This window comes from Solanum pennellii, chromosome 9, assembly GCF_001406875.1.
Source record: "Solanum pennellii chromosome 9, SPENNV200".
In the NCBI taxonomy this organism is placed as follows: Eukaryota; Viridiplantae; Streptophyta; class Magnoliopsida; order Solanales; family Solanaceae; genus Solanum; species Solanum pennellii.
In genome coordinates this window covers 32,042,952-32,059,590 of record NC_028645.1, presented here as the reverse complement: position 1 = coordinate 32,059,590, position 16,639 = coordinate 32,042,952, and the positions used below count along the sequence as shown (strand labels likewise).

At 34.0% G+C, this 16,639-nt stretch overlaps 1 protein-coding gene across 2 annotated transcripts in view; it reads right to left on the bottom strand.

Moving 5' to 3' along the window:
• LOC107029286 (mitochondrial uncoupling protein 2-like) overlaps positions 1-8,663 on the bottom strand; it is a 20,941-nt gene extending 12,278 nt beyond the window's left edge. Inside the window, exons 1-8 of one of the 2 annotated variants that reach the window (XM_015230669.2) lie at positions 8,508-8,663; positions 8,229-8,435; positions 8,074-8,152; positions 7,863-7,990; positions 7,688-7,786; positions 7,490-7,594; positions 4,852-4,926; positions 3,861-3,947 (exon numbers count right to left, since the gene is read on the bottom strand). In XM_015230669.2, coding sequence (XP_015086155.1) covers positions 3,861-3,947; positions 4,852-4,926; positions 7,490-7,594; positions 7,688-7,786; positions 7,863-7,990; positions 8,074-8,152; positions 8,229-8,435; positions 8,508-8,579 — 852 coding nt within the window. In that variant the 5' untranslated portion in view covers positions 8,580-8,663. The remainder of the gene's footprint in view (positions 1-3,860; positions 3,948-4,851; positions 4,927-7,489; positions 7,595-7,687; positions 7,787-7,862; positions 7,991-8,073; positions 8,153-8,228; positions 8,436-8,507) is intronic. The other variant, XM_015230670.2, reaches the window with a different exon arrangement.
• Between the last annotated feature and the right edge of the window lie 7,976 nt (positions 8,664-16,639).

The window sequence follows — 16,639 nt, the reverse complement described above, 5'->3', positions numbered from 1 at the left end:
GGGGGGGGGGGGGGGTGAGAGATACTTGTTTCTTTGATATTTTCTTGAGATGCCTCAAATAGGTAAGGAAACTAAAGCAAGAACTCAAAACAACAACATCCTAGCCAAGGTGTTCTGAATGAGTATTGTCCAACTTGGTGCGATAGATGTCACCATCATAGTTAAGTAAAGAAGGACAACCCAAATGAATGTACAACTTGGTAAGAATGAGGTGGAGTAAGGGTAGACTTATTTTTCTAACTAGAGTTAATATGTTGTCTAAGCTATGTGCCATGAGAAATGACAGAGTTTGGATATGACTTAATTAGCACTTATATGGTTGAGAGATTGAACTTACCTTGTATGGAGCTTATTGCACCCTGCAAGTGGAAAGGAGTAAAGAAAAATAAAAGGGTGTTATTGTCGTTCACTATTGGAAGTTATGAGGACAAGGTTTGGAATGATGTTGTTCTCATGTATAATTTGTCATATCTAAATGGGAAAATCAAGGTATGGTATGCTAATAGCGGAGCTTCATACTACAAAGAAAATAATAAATATTCTCTCAAGATGAATAGGGAGAGATTTGGTCTCGCATCTTTGACTCCTTTACAAATTCATGAGGATATAAATTTTTTTTATAGATGATAGATGATGATGAGAGAGAAAAGATTAAGAGGAGTAAGGGAGTGCATGTTAACATTCCAAAAGAGGAAAAATGAGAGGATGTGTTGGGTGAAGAGAATGGGATGTCAAATAAGGAAAAAAGTGACATCAAGAGAAAAGAAAACTGAGATCATGACCACAAGAGTAAAATAAGAGGGGGAAGGTCGTGAGATAAAGAGAGAAAAACAAGAGTTTGAGTGAGGCTATTTCTTATACTAAATCCAACATTCTTGCTCTTTCTCTAGTTGTTTCGACTCTCTTGTAGGTACTCACGGGAAAGTTTGCATTGAAGAACCATCATTAGATAAACTTAATCCTAAGAGGGTGAAAACTACATACCCCATTGCGCAAGTGCATGTTGATGAGAAGGATAAAGGTAAAGAGAATTATTTTGGATTTGTCCAAAATAAGACTACTGACAAGAAGTCCAACAAGATAGATGTGGACCTAACACTAATGAACAAGAAAAAACAAGGTGATGGTGTTCCTTTGCTAAACAAGACCAAGTACAATATCTATAATTAATTTATTCATATTTTTGGTATTCCTAAAATACCTAAGTTTTTCTGGAAGTAATGGACTACACTTTTATTTCTTATATTGGTGATTATATTAATTTTGAGGATGATGATATTTCACTATAAAATAAGTCATTACCTATTACCTGTAAGTTCAAGCATAAGAGTAATTTTTTCCTTTTAAAAATTGAGCATGACATCATTTTGATTAGGCATGATGTTTGTGGGAGGGGACTTGTGAATGAGTTAGATGATTCCTCCTCTCTTATTCTTCTAAAGTTGAATTGAGTTTTTGTGTGATAACTTCTTGAAATATGATTCTTTCCGTGGGATAAGACATTATTCTTCAAGTCTTGATGATTGTGAGCTTAAAAAGGTGATAACTAGTGATGAGAGATACATGGCTATTATGATACTAGTGATCAAATACTCTTTGTTGGACCTTGTTTTAAGAGTAATTACTTCGAAATTATGAGTTTCTATTTGAAATTCAAAAATTCTTTTAACCTTCTTGAAAACTCATGTGCTTATATGAATAGTTTTTATGTGGAAGAGTATGTGAGTAGTGTAATAAAGGATACTTGGCTATATCATTAAAGTGTTCAATTTGATGATTGTTTTAGGATCTTGTGCCTTTTTTGCATGCCCATTGAAATACTTAATTGATAGAACTAAATTGGAGTTCCATGTATCATTACCTAAGGCATCTAGACGGGAATTTTGTTGTGCTTATATAAGGAAGAGAATTTTCTACTCGGATGATGATGTCCACGTGCTTTATAAGGATGTATTTATACATGCTAGGCTTAATTTGGTTAAGTGGGCATGTGGTCACTATCTTGCTTTTCCTACCATTGTTACTTTCAATTAATGGATGTTGTTTACTAATGCATGTCTTCTTATTTTGCAAGATTCAAATTCGAGGAAGAATTATTTTTTAGCATCCACGGTAGTATACCTCCATTAAAGTTGATAGATTTCAATGGGAAGCAAGAAGATGTTTATCGTGGCAGAAGAACCCAAGAATTATAAAGAGATGAGACTAAGTGCAACACATACTTCATGATCCAAGTCCAAGAAGAGAAAGATTGGAGTCACATGAAGCCCAAGAGAAAGGGCCCACATGGAGCCCAAAGGAGTGCCCAACAAGGGGGTTATTTGCATCCCTGAAGTGCTGAAAGTTAAGCCCCCAAAATGGTTGAAATTCACGCCCAAAGTAGGGCTGAATTTAGGCATGTGAATTGGAGGAAATTTGGCCACTCTTTTCTTTCATTTTTACGCTAATTTTAGGAAGAAGTTTGGTATTATTTTTTACATGCTTTCCTAGTTGAAATTCCTAATTTAAAAGTTGTCTAGTTTGGTTTTAGTATTTACTATTTCCATAAACTAGGATTCAAATCTCTTGCTATTTTGGATAGGCTTTTCCTATATTATGGTTGGATTTTGTTATATTTCATTAGACATGATACATATTATTTGAGAGATTTCTCTTTTTTACACCTTTGTGGGATGTGATTATAGATTTATTTTACAACCTTATACGAACAATTTTTTAAGAAGTAAGAGTATTCTTAACTTGATATATTTGGTTCTTATTCATAAATCAAGAATGGTTATTAGTCGTATACTAATTATTCTCTCTAATTTCGTCGAAATAGGGGTCTAGATTACTTTTGTATCTATGTTCTTGATTGACTCTATTTATATCATATTTAGTTTTAATCCGCTAATTTTCAATACTAAGATCAGTTAGGGTTGTTAAACTTAATCTTGAAATTTAGGAATTTTATTCTCAAATTTCGAATATCTTTAAAAAATTGTCTTTAATCTTTGTATCTTTGCTTCTACATTATTTTCTTCTTTCTATTCAAATTACCCGATTCTTATTTCTTATCAACAATACTATAAGAAGATTCACATGATAAAAAGCCATCATGAAAGAAGTGGTCTAGCACGTGAAGTTTATGATATCACAAGAAAAATCCAAGAATCTCTGCAATATAACTTGGCATTGGCCATGGATGATATCAAGTCAATAGGTAATCCCTTTGGAAAGAAGAAATGAAAGCAGAACAAAAGTTTTGCGTGATTATTTCCAATGGTGAAATTGCGGGTTAGGTTTACGGTATATACGAGCATGGGTTTTGGACTGGTCTTTTTGCCATGTGGACCAATAAATTGTGTCACGTGTTTAACTAATAGGCCCACATATTCTATATCCGGTTAAAATGAGGGGCAATTTGGTGCTTAGAGATAACGTTAAAGGGAATTATGGCTCATTAGGTCGAAGGGATGTTATTTTTTTAATCAATTTTCAATACGTTCATGGCGATTTAAACTCTTTTACGGTCACTCTATACCACAAAAAATGTTATCGGGGATACTCTCGCTTTTCTTGAATCTTGATACCACTTTTCCGTTCCTTTATCATCTAAAAACATAAAAGTTAGCATGCAAATGTTGGTTCCCTCACAAATACTTGACAATGCACAATCTCTACTCTTGCAATAATTGCCTTCCATGGTCAAAACAAACTATATAAACGATAAAGAGGTGTATTGGTTAAATGAGAGTTGGTTCAGCTCAACATATATAACAATAATGGACAAATTATTTTCTCAAAACTCATCGGAATGTAAGTATTATGCTTAACATCTAAAATCATGGTTTTAGCTCCAGAGTAGGAGTTGTACTTACTTGCTCAAGAGTCAAAAACATGATAACGTTCCACGATCCTAGTCGAAAAAAATTGGGGAGGAAACCCTTATAAAAAGCAAGTGGTCCCTGCATTAGCCATGTTAAGCTACATAAGCATTTTATATTAATGTCTACTAATCCGAAAACCAACTTTTCTTGATATTATCAAGGTAAATTTGAGATCAGTGATGCAACACAATGCAAGTTGAAAATACAGGATCCCCAGCAAGCAGTTTGTCAACTAGTAACTAAAGGGTATCCACTGCTCTAAGCTCCCCATTGATACCAGTTGAAGCTCCCCATTGATACCAGTTGATAAACCAAGGGATTAAGAAGTATAGGTCTAGACAGGAGGAATTCATAGAAAGAAGATAGAAATAGGAGTAAAATATTTGGTTGATTGTATAGCTGTTTCCTGTGTTATAAAAAAAAGTTCATCTATAGCAATATTTTTCCTCATACATTATTTAGCAATTAGACAAAAATAGGTCGTATCGGTCATCCGCTATTTGTTATCTCTCTCGCTACCTACTCCTACCACTTTTTTTCTTCTTTTCTTTCTTTCTTTTTCTTTATGATCAGTGGGAGGAATCCACTTCTCATTGCTTGCAGATGCACATTTCAACTTCTGATTATTTTTTATGAAATATGATTCTTTCACTAAAAAGCATCAAGAAGATTCATGGCAAAAATACAAATGAGTGATTTCAACTTCAACTTCTGGATTCTCCAAATAAAAATAAAACAATCTTATGTGTGATGTTCAAGCTGAAATTCGAAGTTTTCAGCTATTTCAAGCATGAGTATTGTTTCATACTTTGACGTATATTCAAAATACAATTACTGAATGGAACACTTCAATTTAGACTTGCTACAATTCTGTGTCAAACTACTGAAGTACGTCTTACTAATACTTTTCTACCTACAATAAATATGTTATGCTGACAAATGACCATGCGTTCTGAAACAGAAAATGACTTAACAAAATTACCTCGTACTTTAATGTTCTGAAAAAGCAATCGAAGGTGTTCCTGTATACTGAATCTCCCATCATTCTTGACTTGACCTAAAAGACAGCAAGCAAAAACCTTTTCATTCATAAAAAAATATTTAATAAGCAACACTTTTTAGAAGTTATATTTTGATGAAGTAAGTAGTTTTATAAATGGCATCAAGACGATGCATATGGAAAAATAGTTACAAAAGAGTGAGATTGATAGCTCTGTTACAATGAGAATTGAGACCTATGCTAAGGATAAAGAGCTTACGAAGTCCAACAACTTCAAATGAGATTCTACGGGAAATAAACTATCCCAGCTAAACAAATCTAGAAGACATCTAGCCTTAAGGGAATGGTTTGGAGTTGATATTCCTTCAGAACATCTTTTCTTCCTCTCATCTAAACACACCAAAGAAAATTCAAGCAGGAATCATTTTCCAGACTTCTCCTATGGATTTATCAACTTGCCATGAAATCCAACCAGTGTAACATCCTTGATACTGTCGGGCATGACCCATCTTAAGCATAAGATTGTCATGAACATGTTCCAAATATAAGCAACCATTGCACAATGTATTGAGCTACATGGATATGAGTTGAGTATGTAATATATTATAATGGTTCTCTTGGTGCAAGCTAATAGGCACTGGGTGTCGGCCAAGTCACGATCCATTTGGGGCATGACAGTTGGAGGAGATGTCTATTGGTTTCTATGTTCTGTTACACACATAGCATCTTTTAACAGTGATTATCTTCCTATTAGATTTCTTGAGTCAGGCAGGCCTCATGCAGTACTATTCAGCTAAACATAACACTTTGGGGATGCTTTAATTTTTCCAGATCAGTTTCCATGGCTAAGTGTCCATTTGATTTTGGGCACACAAAGTTGTATATCCTGCCTTCACTGTATATTTGGCATCTGACTTTCCTTCCTATCTGATTTTGTCTGCATCTTGCTCATTGTTGCAATTCTCCAATCTAGAAAGCATATTAAATAAGTCTTCAAGTTCCTAGTCTTCGAAGTGTCTTCTGTAGATTGGAGCTCAACTGTTGTTGTCTCTGCTCTGGGAGATAAGGAATTGAGGTTGCTTGATACAGAGTAGAGAGCTGGATCATTCTGGAGAGTGGTGTTACCAATCCATCTGTCTTTCCAGAACTTAACATGTCACCACAGCCAGCTTGGTATTTACGATGCTGGTTGAATTCTTCCCTGAGTTTAGCAATGTACTTCCAAGGGCCAACCCAAATGCTGCTCTGGAGATTTTGGTGCACCAGTGTGACTGGATTCCATGTTTTTCAGAGACCACCTGTTCCATAATGCTATGTCCCTATTGAACCTCCATAAGCATTTCATAATCAGACATCTATTTTGGATAGTCAAGTTCTTGATGCCTAAACCACCCAGGTGCTTAGGTAGGAGTGTGACTTTTGGGCCACTTGACCAAAATAGAATTTATGGAACTTGGTGTTTCCTTTGCATAGGAAGTTCCTTCTAATTGTGTCTAGCTGTAGCTATGTCTTTTTTGGCATAGGGTCGAGAGACATGTAGTGTGAGGGAATATTATCTAGGACATTGCTTGTGACTGTAAGCCTGCCCCCTCAAGAAAGGTATTGCATCTGCCATAAAGCCAACTTCTTCTCAAATTTCTCTATGATGTTTCCCATACCTCCATACTATAAAATTTCAGCAAGAACTTCATTTTTCGAAAAACAAAAGAGTAAGAATAACATAAATATCAACAATAACATGGAATTAAGCTTGATTGGATTTTAAGTCAGTCCGAAGGGGATTTCCACTTTCTGATTCAAACTAAAACTTTTGGTATGGTTTACGAGAACCTAATGGAATTCGAACATGCAACCAAATATGATAGATATAGCTAGCCCTAAGAGTATGATAGCAATAGACACATGATCTCAACTACAACTTACTTAGTCATTCACTTTCTTCTAAAATCAATTGCTTGAAAGATAAAATGCACTGATATCTAGCTAGGCAATATACAACACAACACTTGTATCAGTTCTACCGTATTTTATGGTTTCCTTTATTCTTCCATACTAACAGTGCCCAAGGGTTTAAATCAACTCTGCCTATATGAGCTTCAAAAAACATAGCTGGTCTGACGTTCGGATAAAGGCGGAGCTTGTAGTAGTTTAACAATCAACATAAACATAGTCTAGTATTGATAAATCCTTTAGTCACCAAACTCAAATTGAGACCCACTAGAGCGAACTGAATATTGAGAATATGTACACTGACTGTAACTAGCTTGGAACCAAAAGGTAAAGATAATTAAGTTGTGACACCAGTCCTCTAAACCTTCTTTTCTTTTCTTTTACAATAGTGGAACGCAAGCACCAGCTATGCCACATTTTGGTGCATTTCCTACTATATCTTATCTAAAAAAATTCTGGTCTCAAAATGATAAGAATTTCCATGATTAGAAAAAAGAGTAATTTCTCCGAAAAAACAATTTAAAACAGATAGAACCAAATAGAAAATGCAGGTTCAACAATTTAAAACAGATAAAGCCAAAAAGAAAATGCAGGTTCCATAGATAGATAATCTGTTTTTTTTAATTCACTTAACAACACTTTTAACATACTGAGGAACAGGGAATTTTACCACATCAACTGGAGAACCAATAGAAACTGCAAAGAATCCAGCACCTAAACCAGCTATGAGATGAGTTAAAACAGTGTCGGTAAATCCTGGAAGTTTTAAAATTATCTGCACATGATATAATTTCAGAGAAACATTGTATGAAATAGTTGCAGAAAAGTAGTCGAACATCAGGTGAATCAAAATATGACTAGAATGTACCTCTTTGAGATGATCATAACTGGCCAGTTCAGCAGCATTAATAATAGCATTCCGTGCAATATTTGGCACAATTCCTGTCCACAAAGCTGCCAGCCCTTCCTATAATTTGATCAACTAAAATATTTAAATGATTGTGCATGAATAAATTTGTTGTGCATGTTAGATCCTCAATCACCTGTTTCACTATGGTATAGTATGCATTGAAAGCACCATCATAACGCCTAGGTGTACCAGCTTTACCTTCAGCCTGGAGCCGAACTTTTACAAGATCAGTTGGATTAGCCAGAGCAATTGCGATTGCACCTTTGCAAATTTGGAAAGAAGACGTGGACGTCAATACAATCATCATAAGTGTGATGAAGATGCTAATATGAAGTTTATCTCACCAGTAACAAGAGCAGCAAACACTTTAGTGAATAAGGAACCATCTTCAACATAATAGCTACGTGCAAGGAAGGCCTTGACCTGATGGAATTGGGATGAATCAAAAACTGTTTCATTTTTAAGGAAATAGGAGTATAAATTTCAAATGAATACTAACAGGCTCATATAACCCAATCCTTAGGCCTCCATATATACATTGTCGATGTAAGCCGGGTATAATGCCTTTCCAAAGAGCTAATAGACCTTCTTCCCTAGCAATTGTAGCAACTGTACCTAATAATCCCCTGTACTTGCCGGAACCTTCCGCTGCTCTCTTTTGTAACTGTAGTCTAACTTTAGCGGTGTCTAGAGGTAAAGTACACAACTGCAAATTCACAGATCTAATCAACTATGTTCTAAATTAACAATATCAATCACTTCACTTCACAGAAAATACCTCTGCAAAACAAGCAGCGATAGCGCTACTAGCGAGGATTCCGGCGATCGAGATCTCAGATGTCATTGCCATTGAAAGAATGTTGACAAAATTTAGGGAAAGGAAGTTTGTTTTTGTTTTTTGTGACACATAACCAAGAGTTTGATCAATTTTTTTTAAAATGTAATTAATAAAATATGCTATCAAAATTAACATTTTTAAAATTTTCTAATCTTTTATAAAATGAAAAAGAATCAAAATTGTCACTGAACTATGTGAAATAGATTATTTATACTCTCGTCATATTTTGGGATAAAAAATGTCTTATTATTATCCTAAGAGACCACATTTACCCTCAAGAGTTGACACTCCATATTTTTATTGACTTGGCAAGCCATATGAGACTAATCTTTCCACCTAAGCATTGTCAACTAGGATTCATTACAAAAGAATTAGACCTTTAGCGGCGACAATAGTCGTCACAAAAATCGTCACTAAAAGTTTTTAACATTAAATTCTAATTTTGTATTTTTTTTTCTTCATTGGTTTTTAAAAAACGAAAATGAATATCGATTAAGTAGGAGTTTGAAGACATTGTTTTATTTTTATGTTATATGAAAATGTATAAATGTACAATGATGCATTATATAGTAGGAGATGTGAATCGAGATGTAATTTTCATGATTTTTTTATAATAATATTGGGTGTTTTTAATATTAATATTGCAACTTATTTATTTTAGAAAATTACATTGCAATCGAAAATTAATTATCATATTTTTTGTTGAAAAAATATATTTTACTATTAGTCTTCACTAAAAATAACTCATAACCTTTAGTGGCAATATTTTGAGATTTTGTGGCAACTTTATCGCCATTAAAGATCAAGTTCTTTTGTAGTGAATCTTAGTTGGCAACGCTTAGGTGGAGGGATTAGTCCTATGTGGCATGCCACGTCACTAAAAAATTGGGGTGTTAACTCTTGAAGGTATTTGTGGTCTCTTAGGATAACAACGGAGGTATTTTTGATCCCAAAATGTAATGAAGGATATAGTGGTCTATTTGCATAGTTCAGGGGCAATTTTAACCCTTTTCTGTTTATAAAATACAAAAAAGCATTTCAAATCAAATTATTTAAAAAAAAAATTCATCTTCTTCTCCCAGCGTTCTCTCTCTCTCTTCTCTCTTGAGATTGTTCTTCTTCTTTTTCCTTAGAAATCCGAAAATCCGACTATCTCTCCTCCACTATATTCCTCTCCGACTATCTCTATCTTCATTATTTTCCTCCTCATCTCGAGTCGCTACTCGGTCCTCTTTTTGAACTGAAATCGTGTTCGTCTTAAAATGGGTAAATTATTGTTTTGAAAGATTTTACAATTTTTGAAATTTTTTTCTTAGATTAATGAACAATAAAACGTTCTATAGATGTAAAAATTGAATAATGATGTATGGTGCCTATTATTTATTATTTTTGAAAGAAAATCAATCAACCCCAAAAAATCCTAATTTTGAGGAAATGTATACGTATTGTATTGTTAACATTTCAATGAAAAGTCGGTTTTTTATTGCTTTTCTTGTTCTTTTTGTGGCCATTTTGTTGATATGATTTTAGAAATATAGTCTTGCTGAGTTGTCCAACATATATTTCATTGGTTGAAGATGTATCGTATGTTGCCACATTTTAGTAATATGTTGGTGCATATTCCAACATTCATCATATGTTGTAACATCTCACTTATGCGTTAGGCAACAAAATGGTGATCTGTGGCGACATAAGATTCGTTTGTGGCAACTTAAGATTCATCTGTGGCAGCATAAGATTCATCTGTGGCATCTTAGGATTCACACATGGCAACATAAGATTCATCTGTGGCAATTTAGGATTCATCTGTGGCAACATAAGATTCACCTATGGCAATATAAGATTTATCTGTGTCAACATATGATTAATCTGTGGCAATAAGATATACCATTGGTATTGCCTAACAAGAAAGCAGTAGATTGTAAGTATCACATTATTTTTTTGTCTTACAACTATCAAAATGTGATGTTATTATATTTTCTGATTGATGATATACCATCAGAGATTGTGGACTTTTTGTTGATGCATACGCTGAGTTTTTGAGTGAAAGATTACAAGTACCATCATGTGGTAATTAGTGCTGACACCCTTCGCTTGAGATATGCTTCACTCCTATGGAATTATGGGATTGTAAAGGCTCGAAATGGTTATGTTAGTAATAATGAAGACCCAAAGATGCCTAGACCTAAAAAGCTAATATCGATGAAAATGTTGTGTTTACAAACATTGATTAGATAGGTGGTTATGTATATCATATCATTGTGAATTACCTTTTTGTTGATAAGTTGTATAAAACAATTAATGAAGTGTTAATATAAATGTTTTTTTTTATCATTATTTCGATTTTATTGGAACAAACAATTATGATGAAAAGGATCAAAGGTATTGTCTGTGGCAACATATGTAACTTCTGTTGTAAAAAATACCACATAATTATCTGCATGTGTACAAACATAATGGATACATGTTGTAACATATTTCACAGAATGGTGATATATGGTAAGATCTGTCACAGAAAAAATATATGTGGCAACATTATACTATATAACATGTCACAGAAAAGGCGGTAAGTGACGAAACAGAATGTATATATGTGGCAACATATATCACAGTTTGAATGCTCAAAATTAAAAAAAAAATTAAACGGTTTTAATATAATCCTCCCTTCATTTTCCTTCTCTCCTCACTCCTATAAAAGTAGTTTCATATTTCAAATTTTATTTATTTTTACTAATTTCAATTTGCTTGGTGATAATATTAATCATTGCTTCTCCGCATGTGTACCAACAGAAAGGGGTCATGTGGCAAAATATAACATAGAAAAGAGATATGTGGTAAGATATTACTCATAAATGAAATATGTTGCAACATTGTACTATATATATAACATATGTGTCCCAACAGAAAGTATTATGTGACAACATATGTCAGTTTGAATTGTCATAATTAAAATAAAATTAAAACGACTTTAATTTCATTTTTATTTTCCCTCTCTCCTCTCCTCTCTCTCCTCTCTCTTCTCTTCTGTAAAAGTCGTTTCATAATCCAAATTTTATTTATTTTTACAAATTAATTTCAGTTTTCTTTTCTATTGTTCCATTGTTCCTTCCTTCACAGATCATTGTTCTGGTGATATTTTCTAAAACATTAGTCGTCATCTATTGCGATCCTCTTCTACAGCAAGGCAATATTGTGCTTATCTTTCTAGTTTATCGTTGATATATCTTCTCAGATATTATTTAATTAGGGTTTGAAATGCATGTGCTTATCTTGCTTACTTATTGCACTGTTTTGACTTGTTTTATCACTTTTTTGGTTGATTTTGTAGTTGTTATTTTCTGAAATATTTTCTGATTTCAAAAAACTTCATTGTAGTACGTTGTATATTGTTTAGGAAGGATTTTTTTTGTTTGTTGTGTATTGTGTTGTGTATTTCAAAAAACATCATTTGTAGGTCATGTGTGGCATTCAAATATTTTATTTTTGTGGTTGCATATACAAATATAATGGCTCCTGTCAAAAGAAAACTTGATACATCTGACACAACAAAGATCAAGAAGAAGGCTAGGTCTAAAATTGCTAGGAAGAGGAATGAAAATACCACTCTTTTAGAAGATCTTGCATCTGAAGCAGTTTCTTCTTCTCAAGTAAAAGTAGAATTTTGTCAAAAATAATATGAAGAAAGAGAAGAAGTGGAGGAAGAAGAGGAAAAACAAAAAGAAGTGGAGGAAGAAGAGGAAAAACAAAAAGAAGTTGAGAAGAACGAGGGAAAGATATAGAAGTAGTTAATAGAGAAGTAGTTGAGCCACAAGAAGAAAAAATAAATGAAGTTGAGGAAGAACAAGGGGAAAATATAGAAGTAGTTAATAGAGAAGTAGTTGAGCCACAAGAAGAAAAAATAAATGAAGTTGAGGAAGAACAAGGGGAAAATATAGAAGTAGTTAATAGAGTAGTAGTTCAGGCACAAGAAGAAAAATTAAATGAAGTTGATGAAGAAGAACAAAAACTTCATGAAGTTTTCAATGCTACTGGTGATGATGGGATTAATATCATCCATGTAGGCACTTTCCCTGTGCATCTATAGCCTAATGCTAATGGTGATAGCATTATTAGGTCAGTCCTGGGAAAACCTTTCATCAAATTCAGGGATTTCCTCAAGAGAAATCATTTGGAAGATTTTTTCAAATATAGTTATTTCGGTCATTTTCTTGATTCACCCATCGATACAACTCCACGTTTTCAAATAACCATTGTGTATGAACTTCTGAAAAGAAGGTTCATTTTTGAAAATCCCAAAAAGAAGAATGAGATTTTAATTAATTATTGTGGCATGCTAGTTTTCTTTGGCAAAAGAGAGTTTGCCATAGTTACAGGGTTAAAATGTCATCCCTCTCTTGAGTCCGTCCCTGAATACATTGTCAAAAAAGAGCCACGAAGAAGAAAGAAAGGAGTTAAAGAAGTAGCAGAAGCAGGCAACAGTGACTGCCATCTGAAAAGCAGGACTTGATGTCCCTTGTTGGCAAAAGATTCAAAAATTCTGACTTAGTAAATTTGTTGGAACACGAGGATACACCAAGGAAGCACAAAGAGTCATTGTGCTTACTTTGGTTTATACATAATATACTTTTGCCGAAAGATCTCTACAACAACATACAATTTAAATGGGTCAATTTCTATCAGGATATTGAGGCTTTCAACAACTACCCTTGGGGTCACGACAGTTTTGAATTAACTCTCAAATATTTGTTGCAACCTTTAGGAGACAAGACCAGTAACTTCTTTTGCTTTCCATGGGCTTTCATAGTAAAACTAAATGTTCTTAATATTTTTATTTTATATTAAGTAATTCAACATTTGATTAGTGACATGTTTTCCTTTTTTACAGGCGTGGACATTTGAAGTCATTCCTTATTTGACCCATCAAGTAATTGCAGAAGAACAAAAATCATCTCCAAGGATATTGAGATGGTTGAGATCAAGAACAAAAACTACCAAGGAAGGCATATTATAGATCTTTTAAACCCTCCTCTTGATGCAGTAAGTTATTATTAGTATACTACACTCTTATGTTGCTATAAATGACTCTTATGTTACTACAGATGATTCATATGTTGCAACATGTGACATAAATAATGCTACAGATGATTCGTCTGTTGTAACATGTGACACATATATTGCTAAAAATGATTCGTCTGTTGCAATATGTTACACAACAAATGAACCGTCTGTTGCAACATGTTACACAACATATATTGCTATAGATGCCCATATGTGTCAATATATCACACATCTGTAGCAACATATGACACATATGTGGAAACATACCACCCATATGTAGCAACGAATGACATTTGTGTGGCAACATATGACCCAAATATTCTTACTGATGACTCATTTTTATAATTTTAGGTTGTGCATCCATGGATTACCCCAACAGAAGAGGAATTGCAAATGCCATATCTAATTACTCTAGGGTTGGTTGAAACAATTTTTGATCCTGTTGTGAATAAAGTTAAAATGGAGTTGGATGGAGAAACAACCATCAAAAGAGACAAAGTTGTTAATGAAGTCTTTAATAAAGTAGTTGTTTTTTATGGTGTTGGTGCTGGTGTTGGTGTTGGTGTTGCTGCTGGTGCTGCTGCTGCTGCTGGTGCTGGACAAGACCAAGGGACTACCTCTTGTAGATGATGTTGTGGCTTTCTCTGTGAGAAGTGCAAGAACATGATGAAGATTCTATCATGTATCTTCAAACTTTGAGTCAAGCTGTCAATGAGTTCAAAAACAAGATGGGGGGTCAAGGGCATTCTATCAAAGAATGTTCCGCATCCATATACTCCACAGGCCAAGAGGAGGAACGAATCATTTGCCAAGGCAATACAAAATTTGAAGAAGAAGATGTTTGGAAAAATTCCAAGGGTCGTAATAGAGGAAGTGAAGGAGTACAAAAACTTGAATATTTATAAGCGTGCGACTGTAGCGGAAAAAACTGAAGTGTTGAGTCTGACGAGTTCAAAGGATATTCGAATAGAATACAACATGCATGTTTTTTCAGGACAAGATTTCAGGAACTTGACAAATAGAAAAGTTTGGTGGGAAGACTGGGTAATCCTACAATTTATAATGCGCGTTTCTTTTATCTTTTCAATGACTACTCTTCTTTAGTCTTATTTTTTATTTTAGTATATTGACGAAATCCTTAACCTCATGTGTTAGAGGCATGTGACATACTCAGATTACTATGATCCCAGAGATAGAATCCTGGATATCAACTTCTATACCAACTTCCAAAAAATATATAATGAAATGAGCGATGAGGCAACAACTGTTGGTGGCAGAAGCATTAAACAGTTAGTAGATGACTTTGTATGTGATGAAGATATGATTGACTATGTCAGGGTACTAGGACATATCCTGGAGGCATGGACTGGATTGATGCAAAAAGGATTTTGACAGTCATGAACATGGACAATACCCATTTTGTCACTCTCGAGATTTTCTTGCACGAGGGTCGCATGAATGTTTATGACTGCAACCTGATGTTTACGAAACATGCCAAGTTTTTTACATACATACAACCTGTCTTCGAGTTGCTGCCTAATTTGTTGAAGCAGAGAGGACTAATGGAACATTTGCCAGAAAAGTTGCTCAATGAACCATGGAAATTACAGGTCAAATAGAACCCATGGTAAAAATTCTAACCGGAGCGGCGTGCGGGTCATATTCCCTTGCATTCATTGAGCATTTGGTTAGCGGGACAGAAATTCAACCTCCCAATACCATGTTGTGTGACAATCTAGTTGAACGGATGCAATATGTTTGGTCTTATGCGATAATATCTCGGAGCTTGAAGCCTTGACAATTTATTTGTAATTATAGACAATATTTTATTTTATCAATTATGTTGTTTTATTTTATCTTATAAACTAGATGTTGAATTCTTTTGATTAATTCCTGTGTCTAGTTCTTCAAATTTTGAACCCTTTCTTGGAAAATCCTAGATCCTGCCACATATGGTCATCTGTAGCAACATTTGAGGCATATGTTGCTACATATGATTCGTCTGTCGCAATATGTGACACAAATGTTGCAACAGATGTCTCAACCCATCACACATCTGGAAGAACATATGGCACATATGTGACAGCATTTGAGGCATATGCAGCAACAAATGACATATATTTGTTCAATTGCTATTTTATAGGACCCATATGTAGCAACATACGCCTCAAATGATCGAACATTGACCTCAAAGTGTCAGCTGTCAAACAAACATTTGATCACGAGTGCAGAACTACGTTTATTTATTTCCACAACTATGATAATTTTAATGGTTGTACACAACTACATAAGATTTTTCTATCCACTACAATATTCTTCTTGGTAATGCCTAATAATACAAGAAAAAAAACAAACAACACCAAAATTAGCTTTCACAGGCTACAACATTTGGTCTTGTTCTTCTCCTTCATCCCATATTCGATACTTCTTTTAATATGACTTTCATCAACAGTTTCCAACTCATTTTTTATTCGCCAATCTGAGAATAACGAACTTGGATCGTATATCTACATATTCACGATCCCTCCATCTAAAGAAGTTGCATGCATTCTCCTAAAATATACATCACAAAGAAGAAATTTAAATTAAAAAAATAGATAATAAAAAGATCTGAAGTCTCCAAAGACTGTAGAAATGAACATACACGATAGCACGGACAAGACCAAAATTTTTGACCTGGATTATCCTTTGACCATGAAGTTTTCATTGAAAGTAAGTCTCCATGTTTGCAATAGATTTTCACACCCAACATCGTATCATTTTCATCATCATAAATTCGATTTAGTATTGCATATCGATTTAGTATTGCATATGTGAGTCCCAAAATTTGGTTTAACCAAAAGCCAATCAAATTAAGTTGCGTCTTTAAAAATGAATAGAAAAGACTGACAGATAAAAAGTTTGGGGAAAAAAGCGCCAAAACTGAAGCGCAATGATGAAAAATTAAAAAACCCTATTCTTGAAATGAAAATGAAAACCCTATATATATATATATATATATATATATATATATA